The sequence below is a fragment of the Aptenodytes patagonicus genome, chromosome 4 (genome assembly GCF_965638725.1).
Source record: "Aptenodytes patagonicus chromosome 4, bAptPat1.pri.cur, whole genome shotgun sequence".
NCBI classification, from domain to species: Eukaryota; Metazoa; Chordata; class Aves; order Sphenisciformes; family Spheniscidae; genus Aptenodytes; species Aptenodytes patagonicus.
Genome location: NC_134952.1, coordinates 76,607,446 through 76,634,763, shown reverse-complemented (window position 1 = coordinate 76,634,763; position 27,318 = coordinate 76,607,446). Strand labels below are relative to the sequence as shown.

General features: G+C 40.9%; 2 protein-coding genes across 5 annotated transcripts in view; one reads left to right on the top strand and one right to left on the bottom strand.

Moving 5' to 3' along the window:
- LARP1B (La ribonucleoprotein 1B) overlaps window positions 1-11,705 on the top strand; it is a 36,941-nt gene extending 25,236 nt beyond the window's left edge. For 3 of the 4 annotated variants that reach the window (XM_076337238.1, XM_076337236.1, XM_076337239.1), the window contains 8 exons: window positions 558-681; window positions 1,547-1,755; window positions 2,156-2,262; window positions 3,796-3,956; window positions 4,265-4,409; window positions 5,664-5,773; window positions 5,989-6,116; window positions 6,916-8,911. In XM_076337238.1, the coding sequence (XP_076193353.1) occupies window positions 558-681; window positions 1,547-1,755; window positions 2,156-2,262; window positions 3,796-3,956; window positions 4,265-4,409; window positions 5,664-5,773; window positions 5,989-6,116; window positions 6,916-7,149 (1,218 nt within the window). In that variant the 3' untranslated portion in view covers window positions 7,150-8,911. Of the gene's footprint in view, window positions 1-557; window positions 682-1,546; window positions 1,756-2,155; window positions 2,263-3,795; window positions 3,957-4,264; window positions 4,410-5,663; window positions 5,774-5,988; window positions 6,117-6,915; window positions 8,912-11,297 lie in introns of those variants that run through there. The other variant, XM_076337237.1, reaches the window with a different exon arrangement.
- A 2,556-nt stretch (window positions 11,706-14,261) lies between these two features.
- On the bottom strand, window positions 14,262-26,948 carry PGRMC2 (progesterone receptor membrane component 2). Its single transcript, XM_076337240.1, has 3 exons — window positions 26,582-26,948; window positions 16,237-16,392; window positions 14,262-15,488 (listed from the first exon to the last, which is right to left on the bottom strand). Exons 1-3 carry the CDS (start codon window positions 26,946-26,948, stop codon window positions 15,391-15,393), a joined length of 621 nt encoding a protein of 206 aa, XP_076193355.1. The 3' UTR covers window positions 14,262-15,390.
- Between the last annotated feature and the right edge of the window lie 370 nt (window positions 26,949-27,318).

The following is a 27,318-nucleotide window of genomic DNA, read 5'->3' as shown; positions in this document are numbered from 1 at the left end:
AGTGGTTTGCGATGCTGCCACACATCTTGGAAAATCCCGTCCTTTCGCAGTTTAAGCTACCAATCAAACAAACAAAAAAAGCTGAACACTTTGTTTACAAATACTGGCTTTTCTTTAGATGTAGCCTGGGGAAGGGAGCAGGTCCTCTTCTGCTCCCCTAAATCGCTAGGACCTTCCTCAGCACGCTTACTGCAGGAGGATGGTTTTGGGCTTGGCAAGGGGCAGGATCTCAGTCATTTCTATTTCTTAAATTTCTGTAAAAATTTGCATGTAGATAGCCTTACCTGCCTCCATTCGCCCATTTGTTGGCGTAATTATTTCTTTGAGCTAGCACAGTGTGAGCTGTGTTAGGTTATATACAGTGTTCATGGCAACTTTTTTACAACGTGTGCTAGAGACTCCTTCCATCTTCCTTAAAAGAAATCTGTACTGGCTGTGTATGGGTAGTTGTGTGTCAATTCTGGCCTGCTTATTTTTTCTTTTATGAAATTCACCTGTTTCTCAGGATGCTATCCATTATCATGCTTTGCGTTTACAATTTGCTTTCTCTAATTCAGCAAGAGATTGAGAACTTTAAGAAGCTAAATCTCATTAGTAAGGAAGAATTTGTTAATCTTGCACCAGAACCAATTGCTGATCCAACCCAAGAAGTTCCTCCAGGACCTCCAGGGTTACGGAAAGGTAAGTAATACGTATTTGTTTTTAGAATCTCTGTAATAAAGAACAAATTTGTAGGTGTGTTAACTCTTTCTGCCTGTGTAATATTTTAAGTTTGGTTCAGTCAGCAGCCTGAGGGGCTTTGTCTTTGCTAATTTTTCAAATTGTCAACTGTTCATCAGTAGCGTGGTTTCCATTGAATTAGAAGAAGCTGGTACTCATACTTTTCAGGATATATATGAGCATCAATAGGCAGTGTTCTATTTTGTTGTCACCGTATACCCACACCACGTGCTTTTTGTGTAACTTGGCATTTACAATGCGTAAATAGCTAGTGATGTTGCAAAACATTTTCTAGAAACCAGTATTTTTATGGGAAATGGGGATAGAACAAAGTGAGATTAGAAGAGTTTTCTACTTGTATCATAACCTTACTGAGCAGTCACAATGTCCAAATCTTATCTTTTGAGGTATTTCTGATACAGTAGTAGTATTAACGTTTACTAGGATACATGCTAATAGCGTCTTTAAAGTAGTTGAAGAAAACCACCTCACCAAACCCACCACCTCACCAAAAAGCAAGAATGTGGTATGCTTTCAGCAATGTTTATTTTCCATTACTTTGCTAGCGTAGATACACAAGAACAAGCAGGTAGGAAAGAAGCGGGTTTAAATTTTCTAGTAAAGACATGCTTGAAACATTATTTCATAGTTTTGAGCGGTTTGTACTGCTTCTACGCCAACTGCTTTTGTTAATTTGATTATCCTTTGGGGATGATGTAGTTCACTTGAAATGAAACAGGCCTTTAAGATACTAGATACTGGGGGAGCCTAGGCTTTGAAATCCTGTTTCTTTTGAAAACAAATGTTTTCTCCTTCCTGCCTACAGATTTAGCAGAGGAGCTAGCTTATAATTTAAGTATTGAAGTACTTCCAACAGCAGCAATAGCTCGATCACTGCCAACAGCAGTTCCAGATTCCCCCTGTGTTCACCCTGCCTTCACCCCACGAACACCTCGCACCCCGAGGCTACAGGATCCCAACAAAACACCCAGGTTCTACCCTGTTGTTAAAGAAGCACAATCCATTGATGTAAAGGTAAAGGGAAGGACGTAGTATTTTTTTCTTTAAACCAGAAAAAGCCTATAAAACTCATGTCTGCATACGATGTAACAAGAATGAAAAGGCAAAAAATGAAACGCTTGTACTTTTTTTTTATTGTTTATCTTAAAAATATTTACCATCTTTGTTCTCTTTTATTTCTACAAAATGGTTTCTGAGTTTCCTCTGTAACATTTCTTAAAAGTCCTTGCTGAAAAAGTGCAATGTCTAAAGATTTTTAATTTGTTACATAAGACTAATCTTTAGCTTATGAAGCTGGAGTGTTGTGACTTTATAATGTGTTAGATAGAATATAAAATGTTTAGAACTTTGTTTTAAGAGGGAGAGAATGAGTGAAATCAAATTAGGGAAATAAATACTTCATTTACTTTCTTAGACTCCAAGAAAAAGAAAAACACGACACAGTACAAATCCTCCCTTAGAATGCCACGTTGGTTGGGTGATGGATTCCAGAGACCACAAGCCAAGAACTTCCTCTGTGAGGTAAATTTTTTTTTGTCATAGAAAATTTGTTTGCAATGTCATTACTTCTCACTGCTAATGGAGAAATAGGCTGTGATAAAAAACAACTTATAAATACAGTGGAAGCAAGAAGAGAGTGATCAAGAAAGACAAAAATATAGAATACAAGACTATCTGGAAGCAAGCTAGCTAGACTGACTATGTTCACAACATTGTTTGTTGATCCGTGATATAGTAGCAGTAATATTACTTGAAGTACTGATGTTCACTTAAGTGATTTTGCCTTTAAGTGGTCATTTTTTGGCGTCCGGTCACGAGTGGTGTTCCCCAGGGCTCAGTACTGGGGCCGGTCTTGTTCAATATCTTTATCAATGATCTGGACAAGGGGATCGAGTGCTCCCTCAGTAAGTTTGCAGACGACACCAAGTTGGGCGGGAGTGTTGATCTGCTCGAGGGTAGGAAGGCTCTGCAGAGGGACCTGGGCAGGCTGGATCGATGGGCCGAGGCCAACTGTATGAGGTTCAACAAGGCCAAGTGCCGGGTCCTGCACGTTGGCCACAACAACCCCATGCAGCGCTACAGGCTTGGGGAAGAGTGGCTGGAAAGCTGCCTGTCGGAAAAGGACCTGGGGGTGCTGGTCGACAGCCGGCTGAACATGAGCCGGCAGTGTGCCCAGGCGGCCAAGAAGGCCAATGGCATCCTGGCCTGTATCAGCAATAGTGTGGCCAGCAGGAGCAGGGAAGTGATCGTGCCCCTGTACTCAGCACTGGTGAGGCTGCACCTCAAATACTGTGTTCAGTTTTGGGCCCCTCCCTACGAGAAGGACGTTGAGGTGCTGGAGCGTGTCCAGAGAAGGGCAACGAGGCTGGTGAGGGGTCTGGAGAACAAGTCTTATGAGGAGCGGCTGAGGGAACTGGGGTTGTTTAGCCTGGAGAAAAGGAGGCTGAGGGGAGACCTCATCGCTCTCTACAACTACCTGAAAGGAGGTTGTAGCGAGGTGGGTGTCGGTCTCTTCTCCCAAGTAACAAGCGATAGGACGAGAGGAAATGGCCTCAAGTTGCGCCAGGGGAGGTTTAGATTGGACGTGAGGAAAAATGTCTTTCCTGAAAGAGTGGTTAAACATTGGACCAGGCTGCCCAGGGAAGTGGTGGAGTCCCCATCCCTGGAGGTATTTAAAAGACGAGTAGATGAGGCACTTAGGGACATGGTTTAGTGGACATGGTGGTGTTGGGTCGATGGTTGGACTCGATGATCTTAGAGGTCTCTTCCAACCTTAATGATTCTATGATTCTATGATTTAAAATCAGGCATTACAGTAATGTTTAATTATCATCATCCAAAACTGCCTGTTTTTTGACATTAGCACAGAATCTGATTTTCTTGAGGTGCACCCGAAAACAGATGACTGGGACCCTAGGCATGCATTGTAGTGCTCGTCAGGTGACTGTACTACGCTGACAGCTCTTGCATAGATCAGAATGGTTGAAAATTGATTCTGTAGAAAAGCACTGTTTATGGGACAGAAATAAGTTCTTTTTTGTTTTTTTTCTTCAGCAGTTCCAATGCTTCGCCTTCAGAAGGAGCTCCACTAGCAGGAAGTTACGGGTGTACCCCAAATTCTCTTCCAAAATTTCAGCATCCCTCTCATGAACTGTTAAAGGAAAATGGCTTTACTCAACAGGTGTACCACAAATATCGTCGAAGGTGTCTAATGGGTAAGTCCCTAAATGCGCTTCCTCAAATTTAGGTAGAAGTTACCAGGTGTCATCTGATACCTGTTTTCTCCACATTGTTCCTCATCCTTAATTTTTCTTGGGAAAGGAAAGCAAAATTTATTTGATGCTTCTACTTTATGAACTCTGCTTTCCATGTAACTTTACATTCCCTGACAAAAAAATTACCCTCAAATATAAACTTAAGTTACTGGAAGATCTTGTATGTGTATTACTCATGGAAAAGCACTTGAAAATATTCTGCTGAAAAATTAAAAATAGCTTTTTTTCCCTTTCTTTTTTTCTTCTAGAGAGGAAACGGTTGGGAATTGGCCAGTCCCAAGAAATGAACACACTTTTTCGTTTCTGGTCCTTTTTTCTGAGAGATCACTTTAACAAGAAAATGTATGAGGAATTCAAACAACTTGCTCTAGGCGATGCAAAAGAACACTACAGGTATTCGCTTTTTCCTGGAAGTTAGACTGTTGAGGTCTTACCATTCATTTTAATGACTGTGAAGTTTACGTATATCCGAAGTGAACATTCTTAGTATTGGCTATGACTCTTTGTAAATCTTTAAAATAGCAGTCTGTGTAAGTTCTTTTAATACCAAAAATCTGTTTGTATATATCTGTGCTTTGCAGATAAATAGCTAAACGTGCAGCATTTCCTGACTTGTAATCGGTCCTGAATTCTACAAAATCCGGTAACTTGTTGACCGTGACAAGTCGGCTCTATACTTACTAACACTCGTAAGATTCTTCCTTCCGCAGGTGAAAACATTCTTAACCTCATTCAACTTGTTCAAACTGCTTCTTGCCTTCCAAAAATACTGGAAAAATGACCACAAAAGGAAATTACCACTACCCCTTTAGCTCTTTGATATTATCCCCTTCTTTTCACCCAGTTCCCCTCGCCTCTGTTTCCCTTAGCCAAAGAGACAAGGTAGCCCAGCGTTTTGAATAGCGAGCGAGGAAGTACTGGCTATGGAAATCCTGAAGTTCGGATATGAAGTCCGAGACTGCGGAGTGATAGTCCCTAGGGTGCAAAGGTGGCTTTAATAATACCTTGTGTCTCTGCTCTGAGCTTTCTTGATGCTCTGCGATTATCCAAGGATACATTTACCAGGAGAAACTTCAGAAGGCTCCTAAGGGGACTAAGGTGGCAGCAGATGGATGCAGGACAGAAGGGAGGTCCCAGCTATCTAGAGGCCCGAGGCAGCTCTGGTGACGGTGTGGCAGCCAAAGCCAGAGTGTGACTAAATACTGAGACAGAAACCCCAGCGCTGGGGTGTGCAGGAGCTGGAAGAACACCGAGTCCTGCCCTACACATCGGGTTTTGCACTGATGGTGGGTTAGGCTGACTTTTGGTCTGACCCACTATGGTTGGTTCTACGTTGAAGCTTTTTGTGTATACAAACATACTGAAAACATGAAAGTGTGCGTCTCCGTTTTGTACGTGTGTATGGTGTCTGTAGTTCCTAAGTTGAAACCGTGGGACAAACCTGGTTTTCCTAAGTCAGTTTTGATTATTTGTGAAGATGTTTCAGAACAATATAAAAATTGATGTGAAAAGGAAGTGTTTTTTATGAGAAGGGTAAAATGAGACTATGCCATTTACTTAAATGCAAGGAGAGACTGAAAACTTGCATCCTTCTGAGGAATGAGGAGCGTATGTATAAGACTTTTGTACCTCTCTGTTCTGTTACAGGTATGGATTGGAATGCTTGTTTAGATTTTACAGCTATGGCCTAGAAAAGAAATTCAGGCCAGAAATATTCAAGGATTTCCAAGAAGAAACAAAGAGAGACTATGAAGCTGGTAATTATCATAGGCCAGTCACTGCTGACACCGGGGTAACTTTAGTTGGGAGATAATCCCAATTCATTGGCACCGACTTGTTAACTAACCCAAGAGCAGCTTTTGTTCGCGTTCCTTGTATCTTACAGTTCTTTTAAACATACAGTTACCAGTGAATAACTAAGTTTTCAATTAAGTCTTTGTAAATTGGTAAAATTATCTTTTTCCGTTATTAGGTCAGCTATATGGACTGGAAAAATTTTGGGCTTATCTAAAATACTCTCAGCACAAGACTCCAGCCATTGACCCCAAACTGCAAGAATACCTTAATAAATTTAAGAGACTGGAGGACTTCAGAGTGGATGTAAGTTTCCATGTCTACTTTAAATAAGTATTTGGTGTACGAATATTTTTACTGCAAGGTAAACTGAGAACGGTACTTCATTTCACAAAACAGCAGCTTTACAAATCCTGTCAATGACTAGAAAAAGCATGATTAAAAAAATTAAATTCAAATGAAAAACACAGTTTTATTCTAGACATTCTTTTTTGAACCAAAGTACGGTGCTGAGGTGTGGTGCCTAAAATGTAAAAAGTGTTGATCTGTTTTCATTGTGTAATGAAATAAATAGCAAAACCCAGCTGATTTGTCGCCTGGTAAGACTGAGGACTTCTATACCATTTAAGAATTTGGCAAATGAATTAATGCCCAACTGGTATTTCTTAATGAACTGTGACAGGCATTGTCCTTGCCGAGACTTCCTATGCCAAATTCAATGTATCCTTCCTGTAGAACGCTGAATTCTGAAACTGTGTGACTCCAGAGTGTAGCGCTGCTGTGCTTTTTGTAACTGGGCTATGGTGCACTACGCTACCATCGTCCTCTCTAATCCTCCATTTTCTGGGAGTTGTGGCAAACATTTGAGCAGTGACGATTAAATAATGCTGTAAGACTGTTTAAAGTCCTTAATATGTCATGCACTTGCACTTCTAGCTAAATGGCCAGGAAAGCTTTAGAATATCATCAGTGAGCTGTGAATAACTAAGATTACTAGGCCAAATTATGGAATGCTCTGTCTTTTTTTGCTCCTTTAAGTGTACGAAAAGGCAACTATCTGGCCTTACAGAACAACATTTAACAGGTTGCCAATGTTTATTTTCAGCCTCCTATTAGCGAAGAATCTGGCAGAAACAGACCAGTTGCTGCAACAGGTGAGGATTCAGGTCATCACAGACATCAGTCTAATTCTTCTAAAACACTTCTTGCCACTAAACGCACGGCTGCCTGTCAGTCCCAGGCCCTGGGAAACGTTACCAGTGGGAATGCTGTGCAAGCGTCCGGAGGCCATAACAATGCTGCCACAAAATCTATAGAAGGTGACGTACCAGAAAAATAGACTTACGATGAGCTTGCGCCCTTGAGAATCAACTTTATGTCACTCTTAATTTGGACATCTTCAAGGCGAGCCAATCTAATACATGATTAAAAACGTATGGGAAGACAAAGGAGTGGATTCTCTTTTTCACAGGATTTAGTTCCAAAACACTTACCCTAGGAGAGTTGCTCTTGGTTTTGGGATCATCGGAAGGATCCTAGGGAAGATTCTTTGGCTTCAGTATTGCTTTCCTCAAGCTTTTGTTTACAAAGAACTGCATTCCTTGCATATGCAAAAAATACTTTGGGGGATGCCTTACATTTCAGCTCATATTTCTTAAAAAAGGTATGACATACCCATGTTATTTACTGTGCTTTCTTTACCCAGATCTTCCCATTATTTGTATTTTACCAAAGCAAAAAAAATTAAGTTATATGTAGAATTTTAAATGTAAAGGAAGGATCTATGTGATTGGTTTGCTCTTGAATCTAACTATTAAAAAGTATGTTTTTGTGCAAAAGCACACTCGAGAATGTGCAGCTATCTATGAAACGGCATTTCTCGATTCTATTTAAAGACATAGTTTCTATTTTTTTCAGGGTCTCCATAGTTAGCATTTTAAGTACGGAGTTTGAGTGGACATAACTGGGATAGCTTTGCAGATACTTCCTTCAGTATTGGTTGTTAATAACTCAAGCAACAGAAAAACACAGGGGAAAATGGATCTGTTGATTTCAGTGTCTTAAATTAACATACAGTATCTACAGTTTGTGCAGGCTGTTAAAATAGCAAACTATTCAAATTATTCTCAGCTTGAGGGGTGTCTTCACTTGAATTCTCTTACGATTATGAAGTACTCTTAACAGGAGAGGCATAATTTTTAATTATTTTTTTTCCTCCATATTTCAAGAATAAAAATGAGTTTGGAGGGAAACAAAGTATTCCTTGTAAATTTTTTTGCTTTAGTTTGCAATTTCTGAATGAAGTTCTGCTTAAATTGTGCTAGCTAAGCCTAAATAATTTCAAACAGGTCTAAATACAATTTCACTGAATGTAAGTTACTCAAATAGAAATCCATTTCTGTAGCTGAAAGATGGGGATGTTCATATCCTGTAATTTCTTACTAACTTCATTACTATGTTTTTAAAGACTCAGAAAGAACCGAGTGGGTAACTTCTCTCTTCTAAGGGTAGGTGAGAAGAATTTCAGCTTTTTGTTAGCCAACTGCAGAAAAGACTTCAGTCAACTTCTAAAGTTAAAAAGTTATGTCTAGCACAAATGCCTTAATCCATGAAGGTGTCCTGACTGCACAGCCACGTATGGGGTTTTAAACTTGTGTGAGATCTCGGAGGTTATAACAGGTCCATTAATTTTTCAGTCATTGTCTTGCGAATCTCAATGGAACAAATTACGAATGTTTGCATTGTAAAGGAGCGTATGTTAGCAGTGGCCTTCCCAACAGTTAATACAATTCCAATACAAAATTGAGCCTTTTGTAAGTGGCCTGTTCTACATGAATTTAAATGAACACATACCAATATATTAAGTAATTTCCTATAAATATGCTGAAGTGACACATCTCAATCCTGTGTTTGATCCATGCCTTTTGCTATCCAAGAAAATGATGCGAATGTAAATTTGGATTGAAATTGTATATACAAGTAATAAATTTAAGATTATTTCCTTTCCCTTTTTCATTGGAAAATGTGCGGATTAAGCTTTTAGTGTGTGTAATTTTGTGATATCTTGACAAATTTTATAAAAACAACAACAAAAACCCTAATAGTGTTGTATATCAACTTTTTTTCCCCCAAAGTGTGAAGAAAAACACCTTGAAAGAGCGTAAGGCTGTAGATTTGCAGGTGAACTTCTGTTGCCTCTGGTGCACTAGGGTGTCAGGGAAACCCAGCCCGTTAAAGGCTGAAGTGGTTCTTGGAATGTAAGCCAGCTTTCTTAAAGTTCAATATTGATTTATTTCTTTCATATGACTGGGTATTTGTCAAAGAAAAACATGACAGGAGAATGATAAATATGGCTGAAAGCAAAGAGAGTGAATACCTGCTGTCTGTCCTGTTGGCCTCTATAGGGCTAGTTGCTTAGACAGTGTCCCTTTATTTAGGTGGACAAAAACCCACCCAGCTCTGGCTACCTTTCAGGAATGCCCCCTTTCACTTCCCACGGGCTTGAATCTTCCCTATCTCCCCTTGCAGACAGGTGGAAAACCCAGTAACTTGCATTACTGCTGTTTGCACACAGAGCTGAGAACAAAACCACTGAATTTTAGAATAAATCCCAAAGACGTTGCTGGCTAAGCAGCTTGTTTCTCTATATGGCTTGAAGTGGTTAATCACCTTTCAATAACTGACATACCTGTTGCAGAGCCATAAATTTGTCTTTGAACATGCCTTTTAGGTCCACTTAAGCCAACCTTCAATTTGTCTTAAGACTGGTTGTATTCTAACAGTAGTCTATTACTAAACACTTAGCAAGTCTTAGACCTTTCCTTGTCTAAAAATTCTTCCATGTGCTTATTAAAGAATTTTTTTTTAGGTTTGTCTTCATTTCTTCTGTTGAGAAATGACTGTACAAATATTTCAAAACGCTACCCTGCCTAAACTCAGTCAGATTTTTCTTTTGTCATGCTCAAAATATTGGATTCTAAAGGCTTTTAAAAAGGGAAGGAAGGGAAGACTCAACATGGCTCTTGCTCCTGATGGAGACCAGATAATGTTTTCCCATAATGAGCAGCAGTAGCCTGTCTGCATGACCGATGCTCCTGGAGTTTAACAGGGATTTGGGTTTCTGTGGGAGATAAAGCATTAGAAGGAACTGAAACCAGTTTGTATTCATAGCAGCCTCTAACCTGCAGACTTTGCTTCAGGCATCGCTGCCCTAGTGAGGTGACAAACTACACTCGGTTCCAGACGGAGGAAGAGACTAAGCGTTAGCCAATGTTCTTTTACTGACAAATCCCACAGCTCTGCTAGGCTATACCTGTAATCTTAAAAGCTTTATTCTCTGCTGTCTTCAGCCTAGGAGTTTTGGGGGTTTGTTTTGTTTTTTTTTTTTTGGGGGGGGGGAAGGAATGCAGTTTCCTTTGCAACTTCCACAAACTCCACTATGAAAATGCAGCAAACAGACCAACCCCACAACCTAACCCCATAATGGACCTACAGCTTTTAACTTGTCTTATTGTTGTATGACCTAAGTAACAAGAAACTTCAGAGTACAACTTAAATGGCAACATTATAACACTTTAAAGAAGTTTAATCATCTCTGTTACCAGTTCTAAGGTAGTGCCTTGGTTAGTACCTTCAAAGCTGATGAGTTGGGGTTTCTTTCTAGTTTAAAAAAAAAAAAATCATACCTTCAAATATGTAAAAGCAAAGGACAGGGATTTCACTCCTGTGAAATGGGCTGGAGTCAGTCAAGAGAAAGGGAGTCTTTATACAAACAGTAATTGAATACTTGTGGTCAAGTGACAAATCCAGACTTGCCCCTGGAACTTCATACCTCCAAAAGGCTTTATTTTTAGACACTTACAGAATGTACGCTTGTAGGCTTTGCCCAGTTACCTAGAAAACATGACAGGTCGGTAAAATGATTGTCACAAAAAAAACCCCAAACCACCAACCCCAAGTAAACTTTGTAACCAGAATGGGGACAATTGATTTGCTCATGAATTTTGCAGAAAGGTTGCTGTGCCAGACTAGAAGTCTATGAAACACATTAAAGTTGCTGCCTTCAGGTACAGGAAAAAAAATACACAAAAATCCTCAAAGAGAAAGGGCAAGGAACACTAGTTTGGGGGTTTTTGTTTGGTATTTTTTAAGTTTTCAGTTAAACAACCCTTCACCTGCATTTGAACCAACCTTGGCATATATGTTCTATCAAAAGCAAGCTTAAAACCCAATCTGTAACCACCTATTAGTAAACATTCACCTTTAACCATAAATTAGAAGCCAGTGGAAGGATGTGCCAGTAACATTCATACTTAATTATTTATTTGGTTTCCACATTTAAGTAAGCCTTCAAGGCCAGAGTTACATTATTACTAGCGTTAAGTAGGAAAAGGAGTAAAGAGCCAAATCTGCAGCTGCACTTGCATCATTCCATTCATGCCTGAAAGAGCAGTCGGACGACAGTGATGGCGGCGTTTCTCCCCACAGCCTACACTTCGGTCTGCAACATTAAAACGGGAGAGAACCAAGACTGCAAGAAGGACTCTAAGGCCGCAGGACTTCATCACAAACGCACTCTGAGCTTCATAAATGAACTTCAGCAACGCTTCAGTACTGAGCTGGTGAATTAGTGAGTAACGCTTCATGGAAAAACTACACAGCTTTGTCCTAAAAAAAATAAAACCAACCCCAAAGCAGAGCCAGGAAGACCATTATATTCGAAGTACTAGGTCTTGATCTGTATTTTGTCCTATTCTGCACAACAATGCCTGTATTTCCTGGAGGAAATAAAACCCCACAAACGTTTCTTGCAGAGAAAACAATTATCAGAGAGACTCAAACAAAGCATAAGTAAGGTTTAACTATTCTTTGACCTTTACAATGAAGATAGTAAAATCAAACTGATTTTGCAGGAAGAAAAAAAATGTTAGAAAATAGCCTTAGAACTAAGATATTTAAAGTGAAACAAGACCAGAAGCAGAGTGCCAAGCTGCTTTTACATGCTGTGTCCAACTCTGAAGGATAGAAAATTTAAACCTTAGCCAAGGAAAAGTAGATCTAGCTTGATAAAAAGATACAAACAAGTACAAGCACGTGAAAGGATAACTCTGTGGTCCTTAGTGGAAATTCAGGCTGTTCAGATCAAGTAACAACATGGTACTTTTTTTTTTTCTTTAAATCAAGGTTTAAAAAGAGATTTCCTGCCATAATAAAGCATTTTTGGGAAGTGGTGTACAAATGAGGCAGAAGTGTCAAAACAAATGACTACTCAAACTAGTTTAACACTAAGTCTAGCCTAGGAAAACAAGTCATATATTAAACTGGAAGTGTATTTTGTTTCTAAAGATGATAAGAAATAGTCCCTTTGAGTCCCTTATGTTGCTTAAACAAAATTTAACACATTGTCAGTATCAACCTGCCTGTCATTTTAGTTAATAGTGAATTTTGACCAAATGATTGACACAAATGTTACAAGGATGAACGCCTCCATAAAATTATTAATTGCACTGAAGTTTTGAGGGATCTGATGTTATTCTAAATTCTTCGTATGTGTCAACTTTTTATAAAAATGAAAGCTAGTGTGCTTTAAAGCACTTTTTTTAGGTTGTCAGCTTTAAATCACTAGTGACTTTGTATGTAGGATGAATGAGGTTAATTTAGATCCACAAGACACCAAAATACAGGATTAAGTCTACGCAACATACTGCTGCCATAGGACGACAGTTTTGTATTCTTCAGTTACCATGAAGTTGCTTCAAAGCAAAACTCATCCTTTACCCATCTTGCTGTTCAGCCAATCCTAAATCATAAAGGTAAGAATTTGAGTATTGTTCTTTTAAAACAATTCAAAAAAACCCAACAAAACAACAAAACTTCACGTAACTTCACTGTGATGAAGCTTCACTGCATTTCTTGCAGCAAGGGAAAGGAAAAGGCTGCACTTGGGTTAGGAAGTCACGGCATATGCAAAACTACCCTTCTTTCTCCAGTAGGAAGTTTCTACATAAACCAGATACAAGCATGATAAACAGCCAATGCTACAGCTATGCCAGATGTAGCAACACTAACAGCTGTAATGAGAGAAGAGCAGAGTAACTCACGGCAAGCGTTAAAAACCTCCAGCCATGATTTTGTACAGTAGAAGCTGTAACACATAGTACCTGTATTTTTATGTGGAAGCCTGGGAAAAAAAAATATTTATCTATCTGGTTGTCCTATCTGATTGATAGTTGGGTAAGCCTTCTTTTCCTGCTCTGCAGCTATACACGTCTTGGTGCCATGATGAGGTGCAACAGCTGGTGCGAAAACTAAAAGTGAAAGGCATACTGTAAGTGAAGGGTAGTGTAAAACCTTTTATAGCAAGATTTAGTTAAAAGAAAAAAAAATCCCTAGTGGAGCATCAAGATAAAGAACTGGTGCTTACGTACTCCTAGCTCCTGTCCTATGCAAGAAAGCTTTTCTTTATCCCTTGGTAGCTTCCACTGTTCCATCTAAAACACATATTTTTGTGGTTAGTTACACTAGCATGCCCAGCATTTCAGCAGTGTTAGATGATTAGCAGACACTTCTTATAGTACTAACGTGCAAACCAAAGTCTGGACACTTGCACCAACGCTCAGCTTATAAGGATGTGACCTAAGCAGAAACCAGTGCTTTACTGAATTACAGTCAGTAGCTGAACAGCCACACACCGAACTGGATTGTTCAGCCTGTACAAGAACCTGCAAGCGTAACCTAACTTCTATGGAGAAATGGCTCCAGTTCTGCTACTTCTGTGATAAAACTATTCTTTTCCAAGCTTGGGCACGCAAGGAACAGAACTCAACCTGCTTTCTAGGACACGTGAGTTACACATGATTCAACGGAGGATTTGTGTTTATTTGTTTCATTTACATCAATATAAATCTCTTTCAGTCAAATAGTAATAAAAAGGAAGTAGTCCCTGGAATTTCACAGTTCAACAGAATGTATATATAGAAATCCGTTACTGTAGACTGATCACAGGTGAAATCTGCAAACAGAGGTACAGATGTAAGCCATAAAGCTGCAAGTCATGAACTTAATAGCGTCACCGTTAGGAATTTAGCAGAACAGACGGTGAAATTTCCCACGTATAGATCTCCAGCGTTCTTGTCCCATTAGTGCCACGAGACATACTCCTTTTACTGTATGTTACACAATTTCCTATAATGCTTCTCCTTCCTTTACATCACTTACTTTTTTCCCACCATAAATGCACTGGCATAGGTTTATTTTTTTAAATACAGCTTACCTAAGTAAGTCTTCAAGATTCTTCAAAAGCTGTAACTTGAAAGGAAAAATAACACCACGAGGACAAAGAACAGTATTAATAGCGGTGGATGTTTTATATCCAAGACTTCTTCCCCTTGCTTTGTATTCCATCATATTCCAGCTCTGCTTAACAGCTTCTACATAAAGTCTGACAGCACATTTGGTATCGTACATGCTTTATTAAAATGGTACTCGTATTTACAATATCTGCAGAAACAATCCCTCCCAAGTCTTGCATTCAGACAGACACGCACACATACACACGCGCGCACGCCCCTTCCTTCTACCGGGGTGTGAAGGCTATGCTCCCAAAAGTTAGGCAGCTTCTGGAAGAGGAGGAAGGGTGACTTTTTTGTGTGTTTGTAATTACTTAAAAAGAAGCACGGGAGTATGCATTTGGCCATCACAATGCTAATTTAAGTATATGTAGTATTAACATATGGCAGTAACACTGAGTATTCCTCTTTTACATTCTATACACAGAATGACATCCAAGGTTTTCCAGTCAACAGAACATTCTAACTTCAGTCTCAATGCTGCTTGTAGTGACTATGAAACCACAATTTTGGGGCTGTCCCTTAAAACAATTCAAGTCTATGTAAGCGAAATAAGGCACAATTAATATTTGATTTGATTTGATTTAGAGGATGGGAAAAGGGGGAAGAGGCAGGCTTCAGATGATAACAGTTGTTGCAGAGGAAACAGTTTTACTCAATCCTTTTGGGAAAAGGATGAATTTTACCCCCATCCTAATCTGCATGGACTTCTCGTAGAGAACTGAAGGATTCTGCCAGGGCTACTAACGCCCACATACGAAACAAAATTGGAAATCCACATTTTAACACCAGTTTCAGTAGTCTAACCTACTGATACTGATGTACATGAGTATGTCTTTCTTTAATGCTGAAGGAGAAGACACACATGAAACAAGATTCAAACCTTCCACTGAGCTTGAAGACTCACGTCTTATAGAGAGCTTGTAACATATACTATTTGAAGGCTTCAGCTTACCGATAAAAAGGAATAGCGATTTTGCCTTTAAACCCCTGGCCCCTCTTCACTAACGAAGCCTAACCAGACATTACAAATAAACTGCAACAAAAAGTTTGGCAGCACAAATAATGTCTAGTATTCAAATCTTCATTTGTGAGTATATTATTTTCCTTGTACAAAACCTGTTGAATGTTTTTCGCAGCAGATGAACTGTACCCAAAGATGCAGGACATTCTGTGATGGGGAATAAGAGGTTGCAGTTCCGAAGGCCCCTGACTTTGGTTGTTTACAAAGTTCATTCCTGTTTAGTGTGATCCTTGGTATCTTCCTCATCTGTGTATTCTGATGGTTCTTCCCCTGGTTTTAGGAGTCTACCTACGTAGTCGTATTTTTCTGAAAAAGATTTATGATTCCATTACAATCAAATACAGCTGCATTTGCTAGTTAGCCTGCACTGCTGCAAATTCACTTTTTCTCCTATACACTACGGTTCTGAACCTGAATCACTGAAATTGATGGCAATTTATCAGCAAGCTCAGCCTCCTAAAATAATCTTGCTACCATTGCTGCTCACTACTTTCTCTACTCTGAGTACTTTGTTTCAATTCTCCCGTACCTAACCAGGCAAGCTTTATCACACAATGGCTGAGAACACTGCTATTAAAACCGGCACAAATTCCCTCAGCCTGTTTTGATTTCAATTAATGTGCCCCCTCCCTCCAGAGGCATACTTCCATGCTTTTGAGAAATCATTTCAAGACAAACTTGTTCAACCCTTCATGCCAAAACCACTCTTAGTCCTCATAGTAATTCTATGGCATCCAAAGCCAACAACCTGCGAGCAGGAACTCCATCAGCTAAGCTACGCTGAGATTCGAGAGTGAGATTCTGTGCTGAAGAGCTGAGAGGAGGACAGCTTTCTTGTATAAAACTAAAAGGTTGAAAAAGCTATAGCGGGATATAGTGGAATCTTCTCTATGGGAGAAAGGCCTGAAATCCCATGTCTTTTCCTAAGAAAGTTACATTGCATTGTTAACGTTACTGTCAACATCTCTTTAGAAGCCGCCCCAAGCCCAAATCAGTCATTTTTATTAAAAGCATTTCCTTAAGCTAAAGATGTGCTGCTAATTTGAGAATTTACCTTTAAATTGCATTTCCCACTCTCTTACACTTTCCATCTGTACAGCATTTAAGTCCGATAGGTCATCATATTCATCTCTGAGTGCATCTTTATCTAGACAGAAAGTTGCTAGTCCCCTGGAGGCATCTCTGCCAGCAAATATTCCATATGGGCCCTCTGAAAACAAAAAGACAAAATCGATACCTTCAAGTCTTTGTTTATGGTGACCAATCTCAGTTCTTTTATATAGTCTGCCAAAGCCACACATTAAACTTTTGCAGTGATGGGAACAGCAGTAGTTTCAACGCCATGGCTGTTCGACATTCAACAGCACTGCAATTCAATCTTAAGCATCACTAGGAGATAAAGTCTGCTGAGAGAAGCAGAACCAGGAAAATAGCTTTGAAGGGATATCTGGAAAAATCCCTGTCATTTGATGCAAGTCAGTTGATGTAAATTCCAAAGGGACTGGAGGCTGGAATTCAAAAGAAACGCACTTCTATTAAGCAAAACATAGAATATCTACAAGTCAGGCATGAATAGAAGCAAATTGTATAGACATCTTAATTAGAAATCCATTGACTTTCATCAATAAATAGAACTTAAGAGTGCAAATTAATAATTTCACTTCACTTATAGAACCACCACAAGTTTCTACATACTTGACAGTGCGTCTTTTCACACATTTCTTACTTCTGTGGAAACAACCTCATTTATTTTGGGTAGCAGATCACCCATACATCTATCCTGTATTGTTCTTGAAAACTGCACAAATCTTCATGTTACAAATGTAAAGCAACTACCTTCCTTGTGCTTTTTGACATGCAAAGCAGCACAAATGCGCTAATAAGATTTTGAGCAATGACTGTCAAATAAATATTACTACAAAGAGAACTGGATGATTTGCAAACCAACAACTTTCAGGATAAGGTTGGTAACCGGCTTTCCCAAATTTTAATTAATCTAAAGAACTTCAAGCATATTGTTATCTTAGATTTTCTTGACCTAAAAACAAATACTTTAATTCAGCTCAATTAAAAACAAAACAAAACAAAAAACACTTTAAAATTTTCTGCATTAACTGCAGCAGCTGAGCAACAGGGAAACGCCCAAGGCATTATAAAGAGTGGTCACTACTTGAAGATAAATAGGCCAGAACCCTTCTCTGGCTTACCTCTCAGAAGACGACAGCGGCCGTCAGCCTGAAGAAAAGGCAGCACCCATTGGCAAGAATGAATACAAGCAAGTGGCAACACACTGTCCTTCACCCCCTCTATTGCCTGCTGTAGCACCTCAGACCTCTTCCGCGCCAGGACGAGCCACAGGAAATCATTCAGAGAGGCTGGTTTCCTCCCAGGCCGCTTGCTCCAGCCACCACACCTATCTGCTCTTGCCGGGCATTGACTGCAGGGTTGAGACAGAGGCTGGATGCAGCGGGAAGAACTCCTGAGGCAGGGAACCTGAGTACCATAGGATTAGAAGAAACTATGTCCTCACCAGAACTGGTGTCGTCTCTCTACCCCAGAGTGCTTGGCATTATAAGTTGCTTATAGTCAAACCTGAGAACAGAAGGGTGTCTTGTATGCCAAAGACAATTCCCTGTCTCTCTGGAAATAAACAACTCATTTAAAAGCAAAATTTCACAAGAAGTACACATCAGAGAAAGAACTATCAACCGGAAGCTTGCACTGTACAAATCTGGCCGCAAGAGACAACCGTAATGATTAAGAGCATCTCTATGCTCGTCCTTTCAGATATTTAGCTCCAGGAACGGCATTCATAATAACTACCTCTGGGATCAGGGACCACATTTATGCCACATTTATGACAACAAAGTCAAGAGGGCTTGTGAACTCTCTTTTTCCTATTTGCATCCTGAATTAGATGTTTATTTGAAAAACAGGATTCGGAGACTGAAATCAATCCTATACCAAGATATTTAATCTATGCATTTTGCATGCCCAGTCACTTCCCATGAAACAATGTAAAAGGTAGTGATGGCCATCATTTGCAACATAACATAGAGCTGCTTCAAACAGGAAGTCTTGCTCCACTCCAAAACAGCTATCATTCAAGTGATCTAGTTTTTGATGTTCTGCATGAAGAACACAGGAGCTATAAACAGCTCTTACTAAGACCACACACAATCAGTAAATCCTTAAGAGCAACTACAAATTGCTACTTAACCTCCTCACCAACAGTATTTTGTTCCCAGTTTTTCCTTTCTTGGAAGTGTTTAAAACAAATATTTCCATAAACCCTACTAGCTATTTGCATAATGCATTTTTAAAAATTCTGGCTAACCAGAGTTAGAGAAGCACACCGTTCCCCTTCCCTTCTACCCTGCATTTAGTGGTTTATGGCGTTTTACAGCACCTGCTGAGATGCCAACCCTTGGTCCACCAGCCTGATTCCAATTATTTCTATTAAAAAGAGAATTACATTATATTTATCAGTATCAAGCCCTGAACACCCTTACATCTCAATACTATACTTAGCTGAAAGCATGAATGCTTTTAGAATATATCAGTTTGCATTAAGATTAATGGATGCAAAATTTCTGCAAATATATTGTAATGGCAGATGCTATTATACCAATTTTTTTTTTCTTTTCTAAAGTTGAATTCAAATGTTAGCATTCCAGCACGTTTACTACAGAAGTATTCAGGAGTCACAGAGAAACCATCTAGCCAGGTCCAAGCACTCAACAGAATGCTAACTAGTAAAAACCAGCCTTTGGATTTAGTAGATAGCATCTCAAATTCCAGCTCTGCAAATGTAACTTAGAAATGTGTCCCATTCTTTAATCCTTTACTAAAAGGCAAAGGTTGAATTAAGATTGTTTAAAAAAAAGCGCAAGCCTGGTTTCACCTTAGTTGCAGGGTTGCTAAAACAGAAGTTCAGAGATCTCAGTATGAGCAGTCTACTTCAAGATTTAAAGCTTCCATTTAGGTACTTTTACACAGAGATTAAGTACAGTATTTTATGTTAATATAGAATATACAGGTCTGGGGTTTTGCTATAAGCCCACGTCTATTATTCACTTTTATATAAATACTGGTGCAACAGTCTTAAAACGGTATTTTGCACATCAGATCTCGTTGCGCTTGGAGAAGCAACCAGGAAGGTGCCAGCACCAGAACCCTGGCGAGAACAGGATTCTGAGGTAGAGGCATGAGTGCAATCCTAGACATGCTCCCACAGAGTTCTTTCATGACCAGAGGCAATTTACTTGGCAAGCCCTACCCATAGTCCTGCCTCTCTTTCCTTTTGTCTGCCTACCTATTTAGACTGGCTCCCGTTCTAAATAATTGATTGCACCGTGACATGATATACATACGGAAGAGATTGCAAGAAGAGATGCTATTAGCATTTGTATGTACACCAAACTGATTTTTCAAGACCCTATCACAAAATTTCAGTGGTTTTCTTTTGCTGTACCCCCAAATTAGCTATTTCATAGTCAAATATTTATTTGAAAAATTCTCCTTCCGCTCCTATTTGGCATCTCGCAACCACAAAAGGAAAGTCAGGGCAGTGTCAAAACCCATTAAAACATGTCTGCTACATGTTACTTGGCTACACCTAGCTACGAGCCTTACATGAAGGAAAACTTTGTTCCTTGAAGAATGCTGCTCTTCCCATCATTGCTTTCACATATTAAAACACTTTGTTTCAGAGCCTTTGTTTATTTTAGCGCTGAGACCAAACATTATCAAGACTACATATTTGCCTACGTATCTCCACATCTATACCACCACATTTATACACTGCCTTTTTCCCCTGTATAAAGTCCTCATTTACCTTACAACCCTACCTTGTGTTAAGTATGCCCTTCTCTAAGCTGCAACGCATGCAAAATGTTGCTACCCACCACCTGCAGATCCTCACTTTCTTTCAGAATCCAGTTAAAAATCTGGCCGCCTTGATGAATTTGTCATCTTGTTCCAGCCTGACATTCATCGTTATTCACAAATGAACTGGGCAGCTTGAGAATTGGCAAAATCGAAGTCTCTTCAGCCAGTAAAAATACCTTTCCAATTCCTGCACTCAGGATTTCTGCACCTCCTAGCCCTGTTTTGGTTCTCAAATTAAGATTTAATTTCTCTTTGCAGACACCCTAAAACAACAGCAGGCAAGGAAAAATAAATTTAACATTAAAGCGCTGTATTTAAAAATTTGAGATATGAAGCTGTCCAAGCTGAAGTTTTTATTTGGAAGCACTGCTTCTAGTCACTTGCTCCAAAACAGGTTAAACTGGATCTTGAAACAGCATGTGTTTCGATTTTCAACCAGTTTGGCCAATAGTTCCCCCAGCAAAACCTATGCCAGTGCTCAACTTTTGAGTAGATATTCTTGGGTTACCAAAGAGGCTATCTGTCCATTTCAGTTCTATACTAGCTTTGCAGAACATCCCAGACTATTGCTCCAAGACTAGTAACGAAGGTGGACACTGCACACTGAACTTTGGATTGCTCCAACTATCAGCACAGGGACTGCACCACAGGTAACCGCATGCGGACTTTATATCTAATTAAGTGATTTGTAATCTAAGAATTGTATTCATTCTCACAAGGCCCATAGAAGTTCTCGGAAGAAGCCACACACGCTAACAAGGTTCAGTTTTAAATCAGCTTTGGTTTCTTCAAGTAGTCAAAAAGCACTTCCAAGCAAGCACCAAATATGCAAAGCATGCCAGATGTTCTTTGCATCTGTGGGTTCCATGCAGCCACTGGAAATAAAACCCAGTTTTGTCTGAAGCTTAGAAATTCATGGACAACATTTCTTAAACTGCAGACAAGAATAAAGACTAATGTCTCCTTTAATGTAAGTTAAAGGAACAAAGGGAGACAGACCACGAAATTATTAACAGCTGCACTATTCTACCACTTTGTCTACCTTTTCCACTCCAAATCAAAGCGAAATCTCCACTGCCTGTTTAAAATTTTCCATCTGAATCCTGACAGGTGTTTGTTCAGTGTTGCATCTTTTATGAGGGAATGAAAACGCTACAAATTAGACAAAGCCATTTTGAGATGCAGCTTGAAAGCAGCAGCTTTCTAATAACATTTATCATGGGGAATTCAAGGTGACATAATTTTAACTTTACTGCTCCAGATTTATGTGAAAGGAAAGATGTGGGTCAATTTTAAGTTACAACTTGCATGGAAGGTAAGTGTTCTTAGGAGAGCAATCCACAAAGTCTACATGCTAAGATGGGAACTGCTTAGAAAGAGGGGTCTAAACCTGACTTCTTAGGCACAAGACCAGAGGGCCTCACTCTCTCTTTCGCTTGCTTCCTTTTTAACTCTGTGAAAAAAAGTGCAAGAATCAATGACCCAATTTTGACTAAAGGGGCAGACAACCAGCACTGCTAGAAGAGCCTGTAGTTCAGTAGTCAGGAGATTCCTGGAGGACAGCTCCATACTTGAGGAGGACCTAGATCCCGTATCTTGCTTTAGTGAGAAGTGCTCTGGCTACTAGTTTGTTCCATAATAAGGCAAGCAATGCTGGCCAGGTTTTTGATTAAATGAAAGAGAGCTACACTGCTATGTACTGGATTTAACATCTATATGTCATTAACAATGATGCCACTATCACAACCTAATACATCTGGCTTTGAGCATACCTGCTCAATCAGGCTCCTCAAACCTCAGGTGACTGGAACCTGAATGGTTTAAATAGGAACTAGGGATTTACACAGACCTTTTATCAAACACGCAGTTGTTCAAGTTTTAAGGAATATATTCAGGTTATTAAAAAAGGAAAAAGAAAAAAAAAAAAGACAGAGAGCTGACAGACACAGAGCAGAAGCAGAGGAGGAGACTGAATAATGCACCTTCTTGCACAAAACCACTTTAATGGCCCTTGCTCTCCATGAACATAGACTGAGGGCTTAGAACAACCCCTTCATCCTGGTGGCAAGGGCACTACTCCCTTTAATGAGAAGTATGGAAACAATCTCTCACCAATACGCATGTATACACCTTTTCATTTTTACTACTTCTGGCAGGAACTTAGTTTCTTTATTGAGAAACACTGTTTGAAAAGCTGAGTCCCGGAGCTGGAGACACCTCCATTACACAGACACCAAAGAGCTGACAAACATCAAAAACACAGAGAAGATGATACACACCTTACAGGAAGCACTTCTTCCCTCCCAGTCTTATCCTCTGTACTTATCTGTAAACCCTCAGCCTGTTGTGTTCTTAATAAAGGCCACCCTTAATGGAATTCTCCAGATACAACATACATGATGTCCCTCCTGCAACATTTCACTCTAACCATACCCTTTTAAAGGATGTATTGAAAAAGTCAGTGCCATCTTTTATAGAGACACAATTAAGTTTACTACAAAATTTTTCAAAGTATTTAACATCAGAAATTGCGGTTCTTAACTGTATTTGCAACATGAAATAAAGCTAATCTTCCCCTCATGAAAAATGAACTACGATGGAAATTTTTGTGGAAGGAACTACTGCTACCTATCTATTCCTCTTGGCAAACTGGAAAGCAGAAATCTTCATGACACTTTGAAAGACAAGAGTGGGATGAGAAATGAGCTGACAGTGACAATGTATTGCAGCGAAGGAAACTCAGGAAATGGATTTTTTTAAAATCATGAAACATTAAGAACCAAGAAGTGACGTGGAACAGTTGTAAACACTGGATTGCAAATAATCCTGCTTTGTCATGCTCAAAGCTGTATATTTTTCATAACTGCACAAAGTATTTGATAAATTAATCAAAACCTGTTTACAGCATTATCTTGGCATGCCAATTTAAATGCTAAATACTAAGATTTGCTAACATTATTTTAACTCCTACTGTGCCCTTCTATTGACCAATATACTACCAGGAATATTGATACAAACAAACAAGAAATTAAATGTTGTGATAAATGAAACGGTAAAAACTGTCTCTCATTATAGGGATATAAAACCAACATGGCACACACTAAAGGTATTAATCATTAGACTCTAAGTCATGAGATGTGAGTACAGATGGGGAAATCACCCCAAAACAGCTTCTTTGAAATTCTGGTTATGTGATATTTTTAACAGTGAGCTGCTAATTGTTTACTTTATTTCTTTTAGAGTTTGCGGGGGATAAAGGAAAAGGTAATTAATTAAAATTAATAACCAAGCAAAGCATTCTAGGACACTTACTTATTTGGGCACAAACAGAGGTGGTATTTGATACAACTAAAAGTGAAGTGTTGAAACAAAGCATATACTTGCAGGACAGAGGACTATCCCAGGAAGCAGTATTTTGGAAAAGAACTTAACAAGTAAAGTTTTAAATTAAGAGTTCACTGTAAGCGAAGTGATTTTTGGAGGCACAGACAGTTAAATGTGTGATATAACCTTTTCTTGCTCTTAGCTAAAATGCATTAGATATACCAAAGACTAACAGGATACCAATGAGAGAAATTGTGGAAGGCTTAAAGGAGACAACGTGAGAAAAACGTTTCGATTAAACGTTCAAGAAACTGAAGTTTCCAATCATGGCTGTTTGAAAGGATGACTTGAACAGTCTATCCATTTTTTAAAAAAATCTTAACTGTGTATATGCAAAGGGCTCCTCAATGAAACAGACCAAAGTGTAACAGGATTCAGTGGATAGAAACTTAAACAGGAGAGCTTCTAATAAAATCAGAAGCTTGGTGGGAGTTTTAATGGAATCTCAACTGCTGGACAAAAATCTGGACTAGATGACAATTCCATGCATTTTTAGCCTTCTGCTGTAAGTAGAAAAATAAGGAACACCTTTGCATCCAAACTACAGTGAAGGAAAAAAACCCAGACCTTAATTTCAAGACATCAGAGGCCTTCTGAGACAACCACATTACTCAACGTTAACCCAATAGTCAAGACATACTTCAGATTTAACAGTGAGCCCTCAGCCAATGCTTTTTGCTGCCTTCAAAGCTGAAGCACTATTTCACATCAGTATCTCAACAAAGTACAAAAGGCTCACAGTCAGAGCCTGCAATGTCAGCAAAGCCAGTGGTGCCCTCAACTGTTTCTTCTGTTAAACAAAATTTGGCCATGGCTCTGTTGATATGCTTTGCACTTCTTTTACTATACTCCAGCTATGAGGTGTAAAATTACCAAGAGAACTGCTGTGGACATCTGGCTACTCTGAAGTCTTTCTGAAAAGGTCTCAACCAGCTGTAGAAGACTTTTCCACCTAACTCTTCTCAGATCTTTTAAGGCCTGCAAACCACCTACTAGCTTTTTTTCTTTTCAACAAGACAGCTGCAAGAAAATATTCCCCGACATGCATCCGTACAGGGAAACCACATCAGCAAGATTCAAAAATCAACACGTTTGGCAGAAACACACAGCTGATGATGCACAGGTTGAGCATCACTATCCTAACGTGCATGGTCCCAAGTAACAGAGATCTGACAAAGATTATGTCAGTTCTGTTATAAAAAGGTAATCTTTCACTACAGGAGGGAAAAAAAAAAAAAGCCTTTGTCCCTCTCCATGAAAAGCTGGAAGCACTGCTTAAGGGAAACCAGCTGCTGCCAGTTATCAAAAAAGCAGACTGATGTCCTAGAACATAAAGCTTTAGCTTCCTCTCAACAATAAACCTCCAGAGGTTGACGATGTGAACCAGTGGTGATATCTACAGTGGAGAGTCTAAAATTTAATTTATGTTTGATACACAAAAGAGTTAAAGTGAATGTTTAGATTATGGCTCAGTATTATTTCATGGAGTAATTAATGAAGCAATCTGTCAGCTTACTGGAGTTTTAAGTTTCATGTAGCATATGTATTACCTGCATTTTATATCAGCACATAGGTCTCGGTTTAAAAACCCCTAAAGTGAGAGAGAAAAAAGAACTAGCCCAATTAAGTGTCATGAAAGCTGCAGCACACCAGACTGCATTTTCTCAGCTTTACTGGTCAATAAACAAAATAAGGCATGACAAGGTGGTTTAGATTCCATTGTTAACTTTTGCAGTACCCAGTCAGAAAAGCATTTTGATTCAATTATGGCAGTTTTAATTTCTGCGACTGGTAGCAGAGCTGGTATTACAAACTTTGAGGGTAACAAGAGTTACAAAATACTAGCCCAGTTCAGCTGTGCAACTGCTTGTCACTTCCCTGGTAAGAACCAAAGACTTGTAACATGCCAGTTCTGTATTTTTCTTTTTGTAACCTAAGATTATTAAAAAATAATAATTACTTAACTTGAACTATATTGGGGGGGGGAGTATCCTCTCTTCCCTCCACCTCTCATACAAAGACACTTGCCATACCTACTAATGAAAAATCCGGCATAATTTGATTAGATCAAGTTTTCCAAGCCACCACTGTTTAAGGAAGAAAATTATCAGCAGTCATAACCCTCATTTCCTTTGGCATCAGATGTGAACACAGTGTTCACTAGTGAGTTTATTCACCTCATTATTAAGAACACTGTTTATTACGAGAAAATATGCTGCAGTTTCACAACCTACAATGTGAATGTGGAACCATAACATTGCCTTTGAAGCATACTTTTCTGAACCTTTAAAGTATACATTTCTGCTCCAAAGAACTGTATTGTCTGTCTTTCTATTTAAGAGATTGGGTTGATTTCTGTACTCTTCTCAATGGCAGCAACGTTATCAGTCCCTGAGCTCTCCCTGTTTGCCTCTATCCTGATTAAAATTCATACTCAGTATGACATTTCCACCTAAATAAGTAACCAGCTGGTTTTTTTCTTTCCTGAACCGTTAAGAGCTAGAATGAAGGAAGCATTGCTCAGCTGCACTTGGGAAACCTACTAGAAAAGACAGAAGGAAAAAAAAAATAATTAAACAATGCACATCCAAATCTAGGCAACTGGAAAACTGGATGCGTGATGGAAGCCCGAACAGAACCCGTTTTGCACCACCTATTTAAAATTCCCGTTAGGCCCCAGGCAGGCCGGCCGGCCTAGTAAGGGGCTGCGGGCCGCAGCGACCAGGGCCAGGTCGCGGTTTGCACGGCTGTTTCCCATCTGACACCACCACAGGCAGCCGGCGGCCCTATCACGCCTGCGGACAGCGAGCACGGGGCTGGCCACCCGAGATAAACCCAGGGGCCCGACTGAGGCCACCAGCGCTGAAACGCGGCGAGGCCTCCCCGAAACCCACCGCCCCTCAGGTGGGGGCGAGGCCCGAGCGCCGTCGGCGAGGAGCCCCCGGCCGCAGGGCACGCCCGCCGCAGCGGATCCCCGCCGCCCTCCCCAGCGCCGCCCCCGCCTCCCGCCAGGGCCGCCCGAAAGGCGGCGGGCAGCCGAGGGGCGGCGCGGGGCCCCCGCCCGGCACGGCGGGAGGGCGGCTTCCGCCGAGGGACCCCCCCCGGCCCCGGCCCCGGCGTCTCACCGGGCCCGTAGAACTTGCTGCCTTTGGTCACGTCGAAGACTTTGCCGTTGACAGCCAGGAGGATGCGGGGGTTGCGGGCCCCGTCGAACTCGCGCAGCTGCTCCAGGGAGAAATCCCGCCGCTTCATCCGCGGCAAGGCGGCGGCCTGGCTCTGCCGGGCCGCGCCCCCCGGCCCGCTCCGCGTCCCCCAGCGCAGGTACAGCCGGTAGGCCGCCAGCAGCGCCAGCGCCAGCAGCCCCACGTTCAGCAGCATCTCACCGCCCACCGCCGCCGCCGCGCCGGCCGGCGGCTCCCCCGCGCCCCCGCCCCCTAGGCCGCCGTCGCCGCTCCCCTCAGTCCTTAGCCTCCCATCCCCATCGTCCGCCATCACTGCCAGGCCAGCGCCTGCCCGCCCGACGGCTCCGCCCCGCTCGCGCCCAGAGAGACGCCAGGCGGCCGCCCGCGCCGCGCCCCGCCCCGCCCCCGCCCGCTGCTCGCCCGCTTCCCATTGGTGGTCGGGCCAGGCGGCACCGCCCCCGGCAGGCTCGCCCGCCGCGGACGAATTGGGTGCGGACACGCCCCGCCAGTCCAACAGCCCACCGCTCGCGAGAGGCGCCGCTGCCGCCAGCGCGCCTGCGCGGTTCCCCCGCCCGGTAGGGCGGTGTTGGCGGGAGCTCGAGCGGGAGAAGGCGGGGGAGGATTGCGTGTCTCGTGCGGTGTAACCGCCGCACCGGCCCGCTCGTAGCTCGCCTTAGCCG